This window comes from Watersipora subatra, chromosome 3 (assembly GCF_963576615.1).
Source record: "Watersipora subatra chromosome 3, tzWatSuba1.1, whole genome shotgun sequence".
Classification (NCBI taxonomy): domain Eukaryota; kingdom Metazoa; phylum Bryozoa; class Gymnolaemata; order Cheilostomatida; family Watersiporidae; genus Watersipora; species Watersipora subatra.
In genome coordinates, this window is record NC_088710.1 from 21,097,958 (window position 1) to 21,117,287 (window position 19,330).

Here is a 19,330-nt window from a genome sequence, read left to right on the forward strand (position 1 = left end):
ATTGCACCAGCATACACATTTCCCCAGCATACACATTGCATCAGCATACACATTGCATCAACAAACACAAGTGCACCCGCAAGCATCATCTTCAATGAGCTACTAAGCTGACAAGCTCTCAGATTGCACCAGTATCTAGAATTCTACCAGCATCACAGTGCACCAGTAGTACAGTTGCATTTCTCTGGTCATTTCCACTTGTCAGAACCCAGAGGAAGTGCTATTTGTCTCTTACTAAAGCAACAACATTGGGATCCCTTGAAAACAGAAGGTCAGGGATTAAACAACCCTTCTTAGCCTACTAACCTAAATCCACTTCAAGTGCATATCTGCCTTTTTTGGGTTTTCAAGCTTGCAAAAGTTACATCTGGATACTTTGTTGATAATAACTTGTATTTGGCTGTTTTTATTATTATAAATTATTACAGTTACTTTGAGACTAACAGTGCACTCTATGAACATCTTGTAATAAATATGAAATATATTAAATAGAAAATACATTGAATAAAACCTTTTGGTTTACAATGTAAACAAACTAAAACGAGTGTTTTGTAATTTCTACCTTTTTCATTCTATTTCGCTTATTCAATATAGGTATGTACTAGTAATAGTGAAACCAAAGCTTACTTATTCAAGGAGTTGTCTGCTCATTTAATATTTGTACAAGACCTTAGCATCAACTCTTTACTGCTGCATTTGTTATATTCGCTTAGTTCTGAATACTCATTTGGCACTCTGGTCTTGCTCAAGCAAGCAGAATACATGAAAAAAATTTATTTGCAAACAAGATTTTTAGCTTGAGAGGACAACTGCTTTGAATCACATCTTGTACATGTACTCGAAACAGCTTAACTCGAAACAGCTTAAACTAGTAAAGAGAGAGAATGACACATTTGCATTTGGTATAGCCATAAAGTTACAAAAACAGTCATCTTAGCAGAAGAAAAATACTTCTTAAGTATATTTGGGGTGTACAGTAGAATACATGTGTGTTTTCATTTCTCTTGTTTACAACATGTGTGGGCATGAGTTGGTGGTCAGGAAACAAAGTATTTAATATGTTCGCATTAAAATATATTATAAAATATAAAATGTAAAACCGGTTTAAACGTATTACAGCAAATTACAAATAAATAAAAACTTAACAAGAAAGTAATCATAAAATGTTAGTCTATTGTTTAAATAAGTTATTTCGAAAAACAACTTCAAGCTAACAAAAATAAATCACACGTTGTATTCACTATTGTTACTATGTGTATAGTATACATACAAAACAAACCATTTTTCAATAAACCTAAAAACAGACTCACTTTCATCTGGTTAACAATGAGAAAAATAAATTAAGATCATAAAGAAGCTGGTTTTCTGCCGAACTTTAACTATAAACTAGGTAATTGTCTGATTTCAGTTTCCAGTCAATTGTTGACTGGCAGACACAACGATCACAAGAAGATGTTATACTTAATACACAATAATTGATAAACAATATCTTTTTTAACTACTATTATATGCTGCTATCTTTAAATACAATATTTTAATAAAAATTAAATAGAATTTAATAGCTTGATAAAAACAAAATAGAATGTAATTGAATAATTTGTAGTACTGGGTCCTGTAAAGCTCACAGTAATTCTAGATTTTATTACTGATTAGTACACTGCAGGCTTACTGCTAGTTACTAGTAAAAGGTTACCTAGTGTTTACGTCTAGATACTGTAGCATACTGGGTCTATGGGAAGCAATGGAAAGTCAACAGAGGGGGTGCAGTAGTTTTGTTTTGGGACTACGTATTCTCCAAATGGCTGCACTGTTCTGTTTGTTAATCCTAGAGTTGGAGAATATACAGGTTTAACGGCCTCTCTCTTTGCTTTCCGTATTTTCTTCATGAGCATTGCCACAATCTCTGGCTTTTCATCGTACAAGTTTCTTGTTTCACTTGGGTCATCTAAAGCATACAAGGGAAAATAAATCTCATTTTATGTCGCGCTAACAACAGAGCATTAACTCTATGAAATTACATTCCATTTCGTATGTTATTAGCAAGTACCGATTCCATGTTTTACTTTGTCTGTTTTTGCTATTATTACTGGTCAACATAATTTAGGCAACAGGTACACTCGCTATTATGAAATATATACGGTGTATATGAATGTATATAGTATATATACCTACATGTATACAAATAAATGTATTTAATATATGTATGTATATACAAGTATATGTTACACATGTGTATATGCTACAAATATATAACTAATATATATATTATATATATATATATATATATATATTTATAGTAGCTGTGCTACCCAACGTTGCCTAGGTATGAAAAACCAGCTTGAAAACAATGACAGGTAATGAGAGTTGCCTGCCACTTGCTATTAGCCTGGCACAATACCAGTGGATAATTTGAGTGAGCTTACTAATGAGAGCTACTGCTTCTCATAATGTAACGCCATCACTTTGCGTTGGAGAGCTGTATATATTATAATTGATCTACTATATTATAAATTGTATTTTGTTATGATATAGTAGAACCCTAGTTGTAATTAGATATATATGTATCTATATATATTTCTCAAAGTTGGTCCGCACGAGTGTTTGTCTAGCTACAGCTACTAATTAATATCTTGAAATAAATAATCCATATTGCAGAAGATTTGATCTCAGACTTTCCAGTTCACTAGTCTGATGCCTTACAAATTCAGCCACACGAGCTTGATGGATTCATTAGGCAATATATGTCGCTGTATGGGAGCAAATACACTACAGCTCAACACGCTAAGTGATGGCATAACGTCATGAGAAGCTGTAGCTCTTATTAGAAAGCTTACTCAAATTATCCATTGGTAATGTGTCAGGCTAATAGCAAGTAGCAAACAACTCTCATTATCTTTCATTGTTTATAAGCTGATTTTTAATACCCGGGCAACGCCGGGTAGCACAGCTAGTATATACGTATATATAGGAGGTTCACGCTGTTCAAAGTGAAATGTCAATATTAACCAAGGTATCTCTTAATCAAGCATGGATCTATCGTAACCAGAACCAGTAGTCAATCTTTTTGCTCAAGGAACATGAAGCATTAATGAAAGCACATAGTCCCCTGAACAAAATATTTACACCTTTTGTTAGACTTCAGAAGCATATTTATACAAGTTGTCATGACTGATCTCACATGAAAATAAATGGCTGACCATAATAAACAGGTGTGCCTGGCTATAATTCAATCTCCTGACTTTCAGCTGTGTGTCTTACCTACGACATTGAAGAGACATCGGACTACCCGTTTACCATCCACAACCCTGTGACAATTGTCTCCAGTTATATCTGGAAGGTCTGGTGATTCTTCTGGTTGAGGCCATTCGGACTTCAGCGTGTCGGGGTTTATCAGGTAGTACTGGTCACCATAGATGAGCTTGTAATCTTTAAATCTTTAAAATAACCAAAGGTATGGTGTTTGATAAGTTTATCAAAACATGAAAAATAGCATAGTCTGTGCACCAGTGTAACGTCCTTGCTACATTTATAGACTTATTAATTGACAGAAGAAAGCAAAGGATCCAATGCACAATAAACTATAAAAAAGGCTAAATGAAATAATGTTTTGGAGGCTGAATATAAAAACAGGAAAGTTCAAGACCCAAGGTCATCAGAAGGTCAGCGTAAGACCACACTACCGGCAGCTGATAAACTATCTCAAAATTTCTGCTAACAAACCTGTAGGCAGCATCTTCTGTTGCGCAGTCAGACGTGTTGATGAGATCTGCTGTTGCATCTGAAAGCGCTACAAGCATTTCTTTTCTCAGGTTATACTTCCTGTTGTTTGGGTGTCTGTATGTCGAACCGAGGTTGGCGAGTTGAGACACCCCATCTAAACCTGAGTGCACATATTATGGCTATTGATACTAATAACATTATAGAATATGAAAGAAATCAATAAAACCAGCCAAAGAGACAAATTTCTACCAATGAACATACCTAATATTTCAAAATTTGGAGTTTTCTCCCCAACTTTAGCTAGCTGCACAAATGTTGGCAGCCAGTCAGTGACATGGATTAAAAAATCTCTCTTAGTGCCCATGACTTTTTGGCGAAGCCTCGGATCATAGTATATGGTGGGGACGCGGGTTCCCCCTTCCATAAAGGATGATTTGCCATTTCGGAGAGGATAGTTGTTGGCATAGTACTCATGACCTGCGTATGTGGAGGTTTGACCAGAACCGCCATTCTGCAATGGAGCAAATATATGGTAAGTGTTAATGGCTAGCCATTGTTGGTGAACACTACTGTAGTCATTGTTGTGAGCTCACGATTAGCCTGAGGTGTAACTTGGTCTATACCTTACTATCACTGTATTTCCATGCTGCGAATGGGTTCGGAGTCACTTCATTCCGAATTATAAAAACGGTAAAATCCAAGCGCATTCGACACCATTTACCTTTGCTAAATTTGTGCAAAGGCATTCGCTGTGATAGTAGATTGACATCCTAGAAACACTCATTGCTGATGGATTCGAATCGATAATACTCAGCTAAGCTCTCTTCAGTGGAGGAAAAAAAATTCAGTGCAAAACTACATGGGGCTCTGCCACAAAAACATTTTACTGCTACTCACTACTGTTTTCACTTGGTTTTTTGCCTTTACATTAAAATTTACAGCTAAAGATGGGTTGCTCATTTGAGGATTATAAAATAATACATTTCTAGTACGACTAGTTGACTACGCTTGAATTGAAAAGTGACAGTGACCCCAAAGCGAATCCAATTTAACAAGTTTTTTTTTCTGGAACACACTACAAATTTTGGAAAGATCTATAGTGTAACGCCAAATCGTTGAAAAAGTTGGTGCGAATTCATTGGCAACTTGACCATACTATAATTATGCTGATCTGACTATATCATGTAAGAAATTAAAAATAGTTTTGCCAGCAAGCATTTTAAAAAACACAAAAAGACTTCTCTCAGCTCAAAAAATCTGCATGAAACTCAAAAATTTTATATTGTATACTAATTAAACCTTTTACTAAGTTCAGTTGACTGACAGATAAATGTATTAGTATTTTTTTATTAAAGAATAAAGTTTTATTCTAAACCAGTCAGTCTGGAGATTGAATATTTTGAAAACCCCCGTAAATTGCGGCGTATAAGGTGACCAAAGTAAGCCGAGGTCTGAATTTTGGTTTAAAAATCCAGATTTTGACATGCTTCTGCTGTATAAGTCAACCAATCTTGTTTGACTCAAATTGTTTGATCGAAATAATTCAGTCGGCATCAGAGGCGAGTGATGCGTAGCTGAGGAAATGGCATCCATAAATGCTAGCAGCAAAAATTACTATGTTTTTGATGCCGTTGGCAGTACGATAGTTAACCAGAGATCAAGAGAAGACTACAGGGCACAAAAAACAACACTTTACAATTCTTTTGGCTCATCTTGCCAATAAAACAAAACTGCCACCTCTGATAATATGTATTGAACGGAAAAACAATACAGTAAGACAAAGTTCTATCAGAAACTGAAATTCACGTGCAAGTAAAAAGATGGATGGGCAATTGTCAAATGGATTACCGAAGTTCAGGCTTGTAGGCAGATGCTACAGAAAGAACACTAAATTTGAAAAAAACGTTATTCCAGAAGAGAATCCTAGCCATGAAAGCTTGAATGATGGAAAATGAAACTTGGCATCTGATACAGTTCATGTTGAATAGAATTACTAGTATTTTAATATTTTAGAAATAAATCTCTAGATGTCATATCATGTAATTTTGATTTGCGATGGTTTTCTAAATTTGCATTTTACTAGACTTCAAATGATGAAAATCGTCATCGCCATATAAATCAAGAAAAGATTTTTAATCTTAAAAATTGATGTTAAATTTTTGACTTATACCCCGGAATTTACGGTGTTTCTAACTAGTGCAGTGGCAGTCTAGTGTGCTGTGAGAGATCATCATGTGTGTCAATAAAGTACAGAGAATAAGTATGTACCCAAATACTCAGATGTATATCAAAATGTTTCATTAATGCAAATGGGAAAGTGTTGGGCTGCTAATCGAGAAGTCATGAGTTTGAATCCCGTATGAAGGAATCTTTTATCTTGATCTCCACCCACCGACGTACACTGCTCTTAGTATAGTAAAAACTGCTAAATACATGATTGCGAAATATTGAATTGTTGAGTTGACAATTAGTGACCATCAGCCTGTAAATATAAAGACTAGGCATGTTCTAGATAACGTGAAAATAATCTACTCACATCTGATGAGAATACAATGATCGTATTTTTATCCATTTTTGCCTTTCTGAGGGCCTTCATCGTTTTGCCTACCAAATGGTCTAAAGCAGCCACCAGTCCTGGAATCAGTGATATGAACCTAGTTAACAAACAGTTGCTCCTTTTGCTAAGAAAAGCGTAAATTATTATGTAATTTTAATAAAATGTACTATATTGGTATATTACCTAGATATGTGCGCCGCTTTCTTTGTTCAGCAACTGAAGCATTCAAGAAATCGTGGGTGTTAAACATTTCCTCTGTATTCTAAAAGTACAGTTCATGTATCAAGATATTCTTTCACCATGAAAGAAATAATAACATTAAAAAGCTTTTTAGCAATATTTATTATTAACAGTTAACATGAGCAGTCATTGTTTATCAAGAACAATGATTCATGGTTATCAATCATACATTTAACAATAAGCGAGGGAGATAATGTTCATTAACATTGCTAAAACAGGAACTGGTTTTCCAGTTATTTCCTGTTGTTATCCGGATCACCTGCTTATGACCACTGATACATTTGTAAATACTGACATCATGATTAATAATATCTGCAATGGAGTGTGAGGAGCAGTGGGAGTTATCATACATATTGATATGACAGGTTCCATTACCAGTGCTCATAGGCAGGTGTATTTCCTGTTACTATCTACGTCAGACCACCTACTTTTGACTACCAATACATATTTATATATAAACACTGACATCACGATTAGTAATACCTGTAAAGGAGTGTGAGGAGCAGTGGGAGTTATCCACATAAATAAAGGAGCTTCCTTGCCCTTGTGATCAAGTATCATATCTTGGACATCTCGAGTGTCTTGTATCTGAATGAATATTAAGTGCTTTATTGCTCAGTCGGTGATAAAATTGCTCAAAAATTGTGGAGTCATTTAGCGTTGAGTGAGTTGAGATCATTTGAGCATAGCAGACGTCAGTAACGAAGGAAACTAATCCGATCAGAATAAAATAATATTACAGGAAACAATTACAAAACTGGGAAGCACACAATTACCTAAGTCACTGATTGATAGCTGAAAGTGAGCTTGGATTGTTTATGACACTTGATCACCTCTACAGGTGTCTAGATACATTATTGGAAAATATTGCCAAACTGGGGAGATACAATGATTAAAGTAATGAATTGACAGCTGAAAGCAAGCTTATAAAATTTATGACACCTGACAGCCTCTTCAGGTGTCTAGATACATTCATGCTGGTTGAACTTAATAAGGGTGAGACTGCTAAGTGCATACAGTAACAGTGATATGCACAATTTTGCACTCAACAGCTTTGAAATTAGACTCATACTAGTATGAGAGCACTACATGAGTACCAGGTAGTACAACCTAAGGATAACTTTGTTCAATAAACACTAAAATTAAAAATCACACGTTTTGTGAGTTTTTTAATGTATATAAATGCAAATATGCATAATGAGATAAAACAGAAAATATGAAGAAAATATTTCCTGTAAGCTGACAAAATTTGAAATTACTCTACAAATCTTACTGAGCAGCTTATAAGGAAGCTGAGTGATTAGCAATGAATCCATACTCCTACTGATAGAATTATTTGCTAAAAAAGTCGAGCTAGCCATTCTATTTTGGCTCGCTTACGATCGAATAACTTTTTTGAGGATTTACCATGCTCCTTTATGATAGCTTCAAGTTTCAGTCTAGGATTTTATTTAACTCTATGATTTTTGTTACCGCATCAACTAAAATGTTTCAAAACATTTCATTCCAACTTCATTTTACCGGCCAATGTCGCTAAAAACAAATCAAACCGTGTGAAAAAAATAGTAACATGAAAATTTAACAGTAATCAAAACATTCTTATGATATACGTTTGTTCTAGATATAGGATGGATAAGGTGTTTGTCTGGTGGGCTCAGTGGGTTTTATCAGTGGGGTGTAGCTGTGACGTGAGTGGTTATAATTCAATTGTTTGGTTAAAAAAACGAAACTATTGAAAAGGTACTTCGCTTATTTTATTGATATGTGTTACATGTTGGCAGCAAGTTTAGGAGGCCTTTTGCAAAGTTGTAGACTAAAAAACTAGTAAATTTTATGTTTTCAACTAAAAATAAAGTTTTATATTTTTAAGACGGAAGTAGCATTATTCATCTGAACTACTACTGAAACACAAACAATTGATTTATTGATTGATTATTCTACTTAATATTTAAGCTTTCTTCTTACTTTTTATAAATTTTTATAAAAATATAACTTCAATTAATATAAATTGAATAGTCCACTAAAATGCATTAAATCTTAATGTACACAACTTCGCTTTTTTTAAAGTTGTGAAAAAGTCGAATTTTACAAGATCAATGCCAAAGTGCAAATTTAACAGGGGAAGAAACTCCTACTCAGTTTTGGATGACCTACAATTAGGGCGTTGATACTAAAAGTGAACAGAAGCTGCATAAAAACTGCAACAATAGATTAGACGACTGATACCTCTCAATCTTTATACACGCACTTCTATTGGCAAATGTTGAAAAAATTATTAAACAGTACTCTAGAGGCTCAAACATTATTTTTATAGGAGTTTTACTCCCAGACTTCATCCATTGTTTGTATTTGCTCTCTTTATATAAAAAGCTCTCACTTAGATGTGTTCGTTGAATTGGTGAGCACACTTTCCAAGAATCGTTAAAACCGAAACCAGAGCTACTTTTCTATTGTGTAAACGGAGAAGCCCAATTGTCTGAAATATATAAAAAGACGATACGTCTGGAACGACTCCCTGAGTTCCACGAATAGCTTTGATAGAATGTTTTTAGACTCAAATTATGCGTAGTTGATATTCTGTACCCGATTCAGCGCTCGGTGCAAAAAGCCTATCGTAGGATCACCTTCCAAACATGTGTTATGATATACATCATTACGCTTATATATCTACGGTGTCTATATCTGTAGATATTGATCAATGCCTTGCAGCAAATAACTCGTAGGATTATATCTAAAAAGGTCATCTACGGAATATAAACTTACTGTGAGATGGGTACCGATGTTCTTTGTACTAGGTGATCCGTTGACCTGCCTTTGTAAAATGTTATGATCAGCTAAAAAGGGAAACACAAGACATTATTATATGGCATGGTTTTAGTGTGAAACATGTATCTGGAAATACGGTTACTGGGCCTCTGGAGAGACTTTTAAAGTCATATCTTCACTGTGTTTCCATGCTTCGAATGGGTTCAAGGTTGCCCGTTGCGAACAAATTTGCATCCTTATAGTTCAAAAATTCGGAGTTACACTACATAGATCTTTCTAAGATTCATGATGTATTCTTTGAAACAAAACTTGTTAAAATAGATTCTCTTTTTACAAAAAAGGCTTTTGTACAAATTTAGAACAAATAGGTTGAGAGGTAAAATAGTAATAGAGATAAACTTTAAACCGGCAGGGTTCTATGAATGATTCTATGAATGGTTCTATGATTGATTCTATAAATCTTTTGATTTAATTTTTAATTATACCAGCCTTGTCGCTTACAGTTATGGAGCTACAAACTTTTGAAAAATCTATTTCATTGTATGTAACAAATTTTTTCATGTCGAATTAAAAGTTTGATGAAATTTTATATCATTTGTTAGATTCGGCTTGTGGAGGTGATGTAATTTAATTGTAAGCTGCAGCAGATGATATTTGTAGAAAATTTGAACATAATTTAAAAGTTTTGTGTTAATATCAATATATATTAATTTAAATAGTAATTATTAATTTATTAGTAATAAAATTATATCAATATAATAGTATTAATTTTAGCTAAAGCATCGTTTGTTTTCAAACTTAAGGCTTAAAATATAACTTTGTATTTCTATTACAGCTCCTACAATAAAGTAATTATTACATCAATTGTTTACTATAAGAAATATACAAAAAAAAACAAATTAAAGCAAGTAAATATGTTATTGAGGAGGTACTTACTCCAGTTGTAATAATCGGCCTGTCCAGTTTTTATCCCTCTAAATTCATCTACACCTCGGCTCTCGGGTAGACAACTCTGCTCACAATATCCTAAATGCCATCTAAAATTTGCAGTAAACTTGTATTAACGTTCTAAATGACAAATTGCTTATGAAGGTCTAGTCTCAGCTTTGTAACTACTTTAAGCTAAACTATAATTAGACATTACCAGGAGAACATAAACTCTGTATACATTTAAGCAACTCCGTAACCTTACTTGCCAACTTGTTTAGTTACATAGCCTTCGTCTTTCATATATTCAAATATTGTCTTGTGTTCTAGAGGTAGGCAAGATAGACTCTCCTCCATTATCACCAGTAACTAAAAAATAGAGTTATTAGGAACACATTCTAAACGCTTATATAAATAGAGATAGTGCAATGATGTAATTCAATGTAACATCAAATAGAATTAAAACTCTTTGATAGAACATATCTCATTGGGAATAACCAGAGCTTGTGAGGTGTGGCCCTATGGATCAAAATCGAAATCAAAAAATTAGCACTGATCTGCTGCAGCTATTTTTGTCTTATTATAAAGTAATTTTATTCGTTGTTTTATGAATCTGGAATAAATCAATTAATCGTCTGTAAAGAAGTAAGGTAAAAACTGTATTCGTTAGCAGAAAAACTGTCCAATCAAACATAAGCTTAGATTTGCCTGAATTAACCAAAGCTAGCATGCCCAAGATCATTCAATTGCATGCTGTTACGCTTTGGTTATTTTAGTTGCTTTTTCTAGCAGGGACATCCAAAGCTTTGGTTTGGAGAGCGTATGCACCACCCCTTTTAGGTGAAATATTTGAGTGCAATTGTTAGCCACACCCTATCTTTATGCGTTATCATGATAACACAAAACTAGCATTATAACCGCAGAAAATATTTTATTCTCGAAGACTTCAAATGCAATGCATCTACAATATATCTACGTATATATTTGGCTTTGTCTGTCTGTGGGCATGTAATTTATTAACACTAACTTCTAATTAAGCAATCTGTCTGAAAATTTGTGGATTTTTAACACTCCTTCAGGTTTTAAGGACAAAAAATGTGGCAGTCACTGACTGTGAGGAGACATTAGTGCCGGAAAAAACCTTTTGTGATGGAAAACTGACCAAAATGTTGCGCAGCATGGGGTTTGAATCCCTGACATTTAGCTGATTAGAATGACACTCTAATCAACTGGACTAATCAGCCACCTTCTGTAGCCTCAGAAAAATTGTGCCAATCAACCAATCATATATAAAAACTGTATATATCTTTGTTTAGTTTATTTGTTTGAAAGTTACTACAATCAAAGATGAAAAAATCAAATTGTATTTCTCACCAAGGGAATGCTGGGTACGCCGGCTTGCATTCCTAATCACATACTATATCCACCATAGTATGTTTCAGTTTAGAAACTTTCTGTTGCTGCAACTTACAATTCACTATCTCCAGTCCTTTAAATACTATTAGATAATCAACTTTTAAAGCGTTTTTGTTTAACTCACTCAATTTTTAGTGATTCTGCCTTTTAATCTTTTTCTTTTTTTTGACATGTAACAGAAAACCTCATTTTTTGATGATTATACTATATCGATACATACATTGAAGTCTCTTGAATGAGCATTCGCTACCAATATAATATCTGGTAAAAGCTCACCCAAGAACCAAGAAACATAATTATGAGTAGGTATTTATATTACCTGGAGTCCGTTGTTAGATGGATATTTTCCTGTCATAAAGGCTGATCTAGACCTACAAACACCACCAAGTACAAAAGTGAAGAAATGGATAAATCTTTCAGACAGTTTCATTCAGGCTACAAGTAAATACAGAAGGTTAAAACACTCTTGTCAGCACAAGAGTTGATTAAATTGGCTGACTTACGCGCTACAAATTGGCTGCATGTAGGACTGTGTCAGTTCGATTCCCTTTGTTCTCAATGCGTCTATGTGAGGAGTCTTAACCTTTGGGTTATGAAATCCGACATCATTCCAGCCTGATATTATTACAATGCAATAACACAAGTTAACTGCATGACAAAATCTAATTTAATTCATATAATGATATCAGATTATTTCTAAACTAAATTATTTTACTAACACACCACTGGTTAGCAAAATATGTCTTGTTGTTGACCCATATGTACCCGCTCGGGTATATGCCAAGCAACGCACAATTTGAATCTAACTTTGATGCTATACAGTATATGCAGTAGGTATTTATATTTCATGTTTGTTGCTATACAGTTTAGCTATTAATATTCCAACAATGATGCTATACAGTATAGCTATTAATATTCCAACAATGATGCTATACAGTATAGCTATTAGCATTTCAGCTTTGATGCTATACACTACACAGCATAACTACTACTATCCAAGCATTGATGCCATGAGGAATAACTTCAAATATTTTGCTTTGAAGTTAAATACCATAACGGCTAATATTCTAGTTTTGAAGCTATAAATTATTAGCTAGCAAGGTTTTTGCTATGAGGCTACCAACCCAACTATAGATATTTGTACTAGTTAAGTGTGCCATCACAAGACAGGTTAAGAGATGCAATTCCAAAATAGTTTTGGTATAACTTAGAATAGACAATTATTTTGTCTTTCTCAAAATTTAAACATTTTTTTATCATACCTATTTTGAAAAAAAAACTAAGAATAGCTGTTGTATTTAAAAAAAATTTATTAAAATTCTTTAAGCAGTTTTTTTAATAAAAATTGTTTGTTTTTTTCTTTATAAAAAACGCTTTGCTACATGTCTATTTATGAGAACTAAGAGAGGATTATGAAGGTTGCTGATCTACCAACACATAGTATGAGCCTGTTTCATGTTCGTATCCTAAATAATAATATCTCAGAAATTTTCCTCAACGACTTAAAGAGTAAGCGAGGTCAAACACTCATGTTCAAAACTTCTTGTTTTCAATGAATAAAGAAATATTTCTCTTATATCATTATTGCCGCCTCATAGAAAGTTATAAAATCGCATTTAATTGTTTTTGAAATAAACACTATTTAACTGGTTTATCTGCCTCTGCAGGCAAAAAATACATAAAAGTAAAGTAAGTGGACAATAATAATAATAAATAATAATAATGAACAATATTACTATTTTTTAATAAAAAGTTATTAAAATGTTTCGATGTTATTTTACGTAATGACTAGTTCATCTTTAGTTACCACCAAAAAAAAAACAAAGTAGAGCCACATGATAATGATAATGCATTTAAGCAGCTTTTAAAATAAGAGTAATTGTTCTAAACTGGTTTGCAAGTGCTTTTAGCAATTAAATAACTTTATTTCCTAAAGCAACAAAATTTATTTCACTAATTCCTGGCAATCAAACTTGTGGTGTTAATTTTTAGGAAATTCTATAGTTAAATCCAAAAACAGACTTAATCACTTATTAGTACTTTGCTAGAGAAAGATAAAAAATGGATGAGGTGATAAAAAGCATCTTTTGCTGAAATCTTTATGATAAACATTAAAGGGAGAACGTAGCAAGACTCACCCAAATCATCAGCCATAATGTAGACTATATTAGGTTGTCTTTGGTAACGGTCTCTGTAAGAATCATGAGCTGTGTCTATGCTTGCAGCATCACACGGGGCGGTCCGTCTCCCCTCTGCACTCAGTGTCAGCATAAGCACGATGATAGCCCTGAGTATACCTTCCATCATTTCAGTGATGTATCAGTGATGTATCGGTGATGTATCAGTAATGGATAGAGTAATCCTGTTCTCCATGTTTTATAGTCATGAAATTTAACTCATTGCCCTACTAGAAGAAAAGATTGATTAGTCAGTTACATTTGGGGAAATTTAATAACTTGCTTATTAGAATTTTGTAGAAATGAAACTTAACACAGTTGCAACCATTAATACACACAAGATATGCTAATTTGTAAATATACGCATATCAACTAAATCTTATACTTTATTTCAGGTAACAATGTGTTAGGGTAGGTAGGTGTTGGGTTTTCCATTACCCCTGTGAAAAGGATTGGAAATTTCCACAAACTGAAGCCTCATTCTCATTGATTTCTTTAAAACTATCTATGTATATAACTTTCTACGACTAAACCAACTAGACATACTTCTGCTGACTCTACTTTCAGGTTCCGCCCCTTGATTAGCCTTGCTATTGCGCACAGGGACCTCATCATCACCTTCCCTGGAGTGACATTTTTTTTTCTATTTCTCTTGTCTTTTCATACTGTTAGAAACACTCTTCATGTTATTTTTTGTGGTTATATTATAGATGAAAATAAACAAACAAACAAACAAAATATACCCGATGAGAGCCAGCCTTTATTTGCGGCAATGACCACCTCTATCACAGTTCACATTTGTCAAGCAAGATGAGAACTTTAAACGTTAGCGTTAAACGTTAAAATATGTCTTTTAGACTAATATTTATGAACTCATGCCATCAGTTTCAGTGCTATCACTTGTAGTGAGAATGGCTTCTCTTATCTATATGGCTAATATTCTAGCTTTGAGTGTTAGACTATTAGCCGTATAGATGGCTAATAGTCTAACTTTCTCAGTACTTTTATATTATGACTAAACACATCAATCATGTACCAAATTTATCAGTACTCAGACAAGTTCCTGGTTCCTGATGAGCTATTTGTTTATGACAGGGGAGTTTGCGAAGTATATTTGATTAGTGAGCTAATAAATACCTTATAGAAGCTAGTCTCACAAAAGCAAAAAACGAGTGAAAGGGCGAACAGGCGAACAGCCTAAAACTATGACTTTATATAGAAGCGTATCAAATTTCTGTATTTACCCCATATAAATATACTCAAAGAAAAGACAAGGAAAACTTCCTAATGTATTCATGACACATCAGTCGATGAGGAAGTATTGGATTTCATCGTTGTTTTAAAATGAGCAAGTGTCTTAATATAATATTTATAAATAATAACATTTTTGTAAGATTTTTATAATATTTTTATTATATCTATGTAAGTTTTAAATTAATCAATAAACCAATATCAATTTTATTGTGTTAAACGTTAATCATTTGATGGCACTCTTTCGTAGCTATTGATAAAAATTCTACCGTATTAAATATGGTTCATTTGACCTTGAACCCTCACCTCACTGAATTAGTAGATATGACCATACATGATGGCTTAACAAACTCAAAAAACTGTTATACATTTGAGCTGACGAAAAGTCGAGTGTTTTGGAGCACAGTCTATTTAGGGCAAAGATGTCTTAGTTGTTAAATTAACTTAAGTTAAATGGACCGCTGAAAAATTATTGCTATTATAATAATAATAATAATAACAGTAGCAGATGATATTACAGATTAGGTTTGGAATAGTAGTTTTTAGTGATTCCGACCAAACTTTTTACATTGAGAAACTGGATAGAAAGATTTATAATCGTTGCAAAATATCAACCGGAAACGGCTGCGGCGCTATAGAAATATATTTTATTGATCATTTTTTAAACTAGATTATCTAAAGCTTGTCTGTTTAAATTTCTTATTGATGAAAGTATGACACGCTTTCGTATTTTTTAAATATATGACTTCCAAGAACAGCTTATTTTAACGGACAGTTTTTAACCTTCCAATTTATACAACGTAAGTTTTTTTGCTGCGCACTCGGCAAGATGCACACGCACACCGATTAATGTAATTCTATAATGTTAATATTTTATGTAATTCTATAATGTTAATATTTTATGTAATTTTATAATGTTAATATTTTATGTAATTCTATAATTGTGATGTATAAATATGACACAGACTTTGCAGTATTTTAAAAATCTGTTTCTGCCTTGTTATTATTATCTGCCACGTTCGTTTAATTAGCGGCGGTCAACAGAAGTGCTTTTGTATTGTGTTTACACATGGGCTAATCTTTGGCATTAGCATTAATAATTCACATGCTTGTCTTGCGAACAAAAGGACTTCCTTATGCGACAGCTTGAAGCCTGCATTGTGAGTGTTTTTGTCTCCAAAATTGGTTTTTGTTTTTCTAACGTTAAAATCATTGTTGACCAATGAATTAACAAGATATCTTCATCAATAAATCTCACTTGAACATTGTGTGCGATGTGCGATGTGTATGTTAATGTGTGTACACGCTCTCTACACGCAGATGCTCCGTACCTTCATCTAGGTCGGTAAAATAGTTGGTTTCGAAACTTTATCTTATTTCTGAGAACTAGCCTCGTAAACACTCACCTACAGGTTATCTGATCTAAAATGAAAAAAGTTCCGGGTATCGTCGGACTTACAGCTAGTATTGTTATAAATAGACACAGTTATGAAATACTGTCTGTTTTTAAATTTGATTCCGTAGTCTACGCTAGTGGGACTGGTCTTGTCTTTGTCAGTCAAGGACAGAACTCAAGGTAAGATAGCCCTGCTATTAAAAGGGAATAATGTTACTCGTCACCATAACATCCATACATTGTCTTTAACATATCAGTTTGTCATCATCACGGCAGTCTGTCGATGTGACAATGACTGTCCTCATCTTGGTTGATCAAACAGCTGATCGAGCTCTTTCTTGCTAGCTAATCCTGTCCATATCCAGCTTCTTCATGTTTCACTTCTCGGTGTCTTTGAATCACAACCTGAGTCTCTCCTGGTTACGCTTTTTTTCACAAAGCTGAGTAATAGACAAGTTGTCGTATCAGAACATATCAGTTAGTGTGGCAGGCTTCACACATAATCAAATGGTTACATAATGCACACGCCTTAGTTTGAAAATAGTGTCATCATAGTGTCAAATTAACTCATCTCTCTTCACCCTCTCCCCAAACTGTTGGGGTGCGCCAGAGGCAAACATGAGTCTAGTAAAAACCTTTATGAGGCAGGTAGCTACTATTGAAGCAGCTGCAGTCCAGTGACCTCCGTTAATTATTTGTATATACCAACTAGCCGGAATGCCTGGCACGAGTGATAGAATAATTACCTAATGAATTTGAGTAACTTATCTGGAAAGCTAGATCTTTATTAAAATCTTTACTAAAACAATTCTCACAATTTGAGGTCACTTAACAACCGTTACACATAGCGATGTTAGTTTTTAACCCCAAGCGAGCGCTTCAAGGGTGAGTATTTTAACCAATGTAATAATTGTTTGCCCAATGAATTCATCGTATTCTGTCTAGCTTACTAGTTAAGATTGGTGCCTCTGAATATGGAGGTCCTGTGATCAAAACTATCTTCTTATACTATAAAAAAATTTTAATCATAAAAGTTTTCATTGTTAGATTTTAACTTCTATAGCTGGACTCTTTAAGAAAAAAGGCAACAAAACACTGAGATTTATACATACGATTTGGCATTATCAAAATGCAATGTTGTTCAAATAAACGAGATTACATTTTGAGCTGTAGCAACTGCCATTATGGTCAGTTTGTTGTAGTACTTCCTTGACATACGAGCCTAATGCGTTTTGCGATTCATATGTCAATTTACTCGTATCTCAAGGCACTATTTCTTAGATAACATAGCAAAGTAAAAATTAATCCGTTACCATATTATGATGAACCACCTAAAGAGGATATTACGATGGAAAAGTGTTTTTAATTGTTATAATTCAGTACCTATACTAACAAAGTAACAAATACCCATTTACTCATTATGCTCTGCAATAAAAGATAACATCACTATGTACACTATTGAATAGAGTCTTTACCTTTCTGACAGACGTTGTGGATAACTGCAGTCTGAGAGACTTGACATCAACACGTTCGATACACTAAACTTTCGTGACACTATGTAACAGGAACTTTGAATTTAACTTAAATGAATTTAACTTACTAAATACACACTTGAGTCTAAGTTTTAGTCTTTTACTAAACTTACTTTAATTTTGTGGTCTTATTTTTGTAACATCTGTTTCCGGTTTGGCGCTTTTTGTCTCACATTCACTATAACTTTTAGCCAAACTCTTAAAAACTTTTTCACACTATTTGATGAGAAAGACCGAGCATCCTGGCAGTCAGATCACCTCAAACATCAAAAACAATTAAAAATGCTGATAAAATTTGATAAAATCTACTAAAATTCTGTGTAAGTTTATTTTTAAGAATACTCAGTTATGTCATCTTTTGCTAACGGTTTTTTGGATGGTAAATAGTTTTGTGTTAAAATGATGTGCTTGGTGATTATCTGGGTACAGCTGTCAGCATGTACAGTCATATCTTGACATACGAGCTTAAAGCTTTCTGGGAGTGAACACGTATGTCAAACTACTCGCATCTCAAGACACTATTTCTTAGATAAAACAGCAAAGTAAAAATTAATCCATTACCATATTATGAAAAACAAACTAAAGAGGATATTACGATGGGAAAAAGTGTTTTTAATTGTTATAATTCAGTACCTACACTAATAAAGTAACAAATACCCATTTACTCATTATGCTCTGCAGTAAAATATAACATCACTATGTACGCTATTGAATAGAGTCTTTATACCTTTCTGACAGACGTTGTGGATAACTGCAGTCTGAGACTTGACATCAACGCATTTGGTACACTAAACTTTTGTGACACTATGTAATAGAAACTTGAAATTTAACTTAAATGAATTTAGCTTACTAAATACACACTTAAAACTAAGTTTTAATCTTTTACTAAGCTTACTTTAATTTCGTGGTCATATTTGTTTAATATCCACTTTCGGTTATGGGGCTTTTGCCTCATGATCACTATAACTTTAAACCAACATGTTGAAAAAAATTTTCAAATTGATTTGAAGAGAAAAATCAAGCGGTGCTGTTCTCGAAAGCGGCTTCGCGCATACTTGGCTATAGAGTGTAGTGACTATCGAGAACCGGCTTGCGCACTTGTAACTCAATAAAAAACTTGCTAGAACTTCAGCTTGTATCTCGGGTTTTTCGTATGTTGGGGCAGTTGAATGTTAAGGTAGGACTATACTATCTTCTGAGGCGAGAAGGTGCTTCTCTACAATATTGATATGGCGCTTAGCAAGCAAGTTGTCTCATTTACATGATAAACGTGTTCGGCACCGTACATTTCAATTTGTTATCCTATTATTTTTATTATTAATACTATTCATCATTTTTTTAACAGTGA

The 19,330-nt window shown here is 33.6% G+C and overlaps 1 protein-coding gene across 1 annotated transcript; it reads right to left on the minus strand.

Annotated features, from left to right (window-relative positions):
* Window positions 1-1,706: 1,706 nt before the first annotated feature.
* Window positions 1,707-13,930, minus strand: LOC137390418 (arylsulfatase J-like). The gene is made up of 11 exons (XM_068076751.1): window positions 13,765-13,930; window positions 12,130-12,241; window positions 11,946-11,997; window positions 10,476-10,579; window positions 10,220-10,320; window positions 9,281-9,351; window positions 7,001-7,105; window positions 3,982-4,231; window positions 3,721-3,880; window positions 3,259-3,434; window positions 1,707-1,945 (listed from the first exon to the last, which is right to left on the minus strand). Exons 1-11 carry the CDS (start codon window positions 13,928-13,930, stop codon window positions 1,707-1,709), a joined length of 1,536 nt encoding a protein of 511 aa, XP_067932852.1.
* Window positions 13,931-19,330: the final 5,400 nt, after the last annotated feature.

Excerpts from the sequence above, each read along its gene's own strand:
- LOC137390418 (XM_068076751.1), bottom strand. The coding sequence starts at position 13,930 with ATGGAAGGTATACTCAGGGCTATCATCGTGCTTATGCTGACACTGAGT. Across the intron at positions 12,242-13,764 it reads CATTATGGCTGATGATTTGG|GCTGGAATGATGTCGGATTT; the intron begins GTGAGTCTTGCT and ends TAATAATATCAG. Across the intron at positions 4,232-7,000 it reads CTCCTCACACTCCTTTACAG|AATGGCGGTTCTGGTCAAAC; the intron begins GTATTACTAATC and ends GCTCCATTGCAG.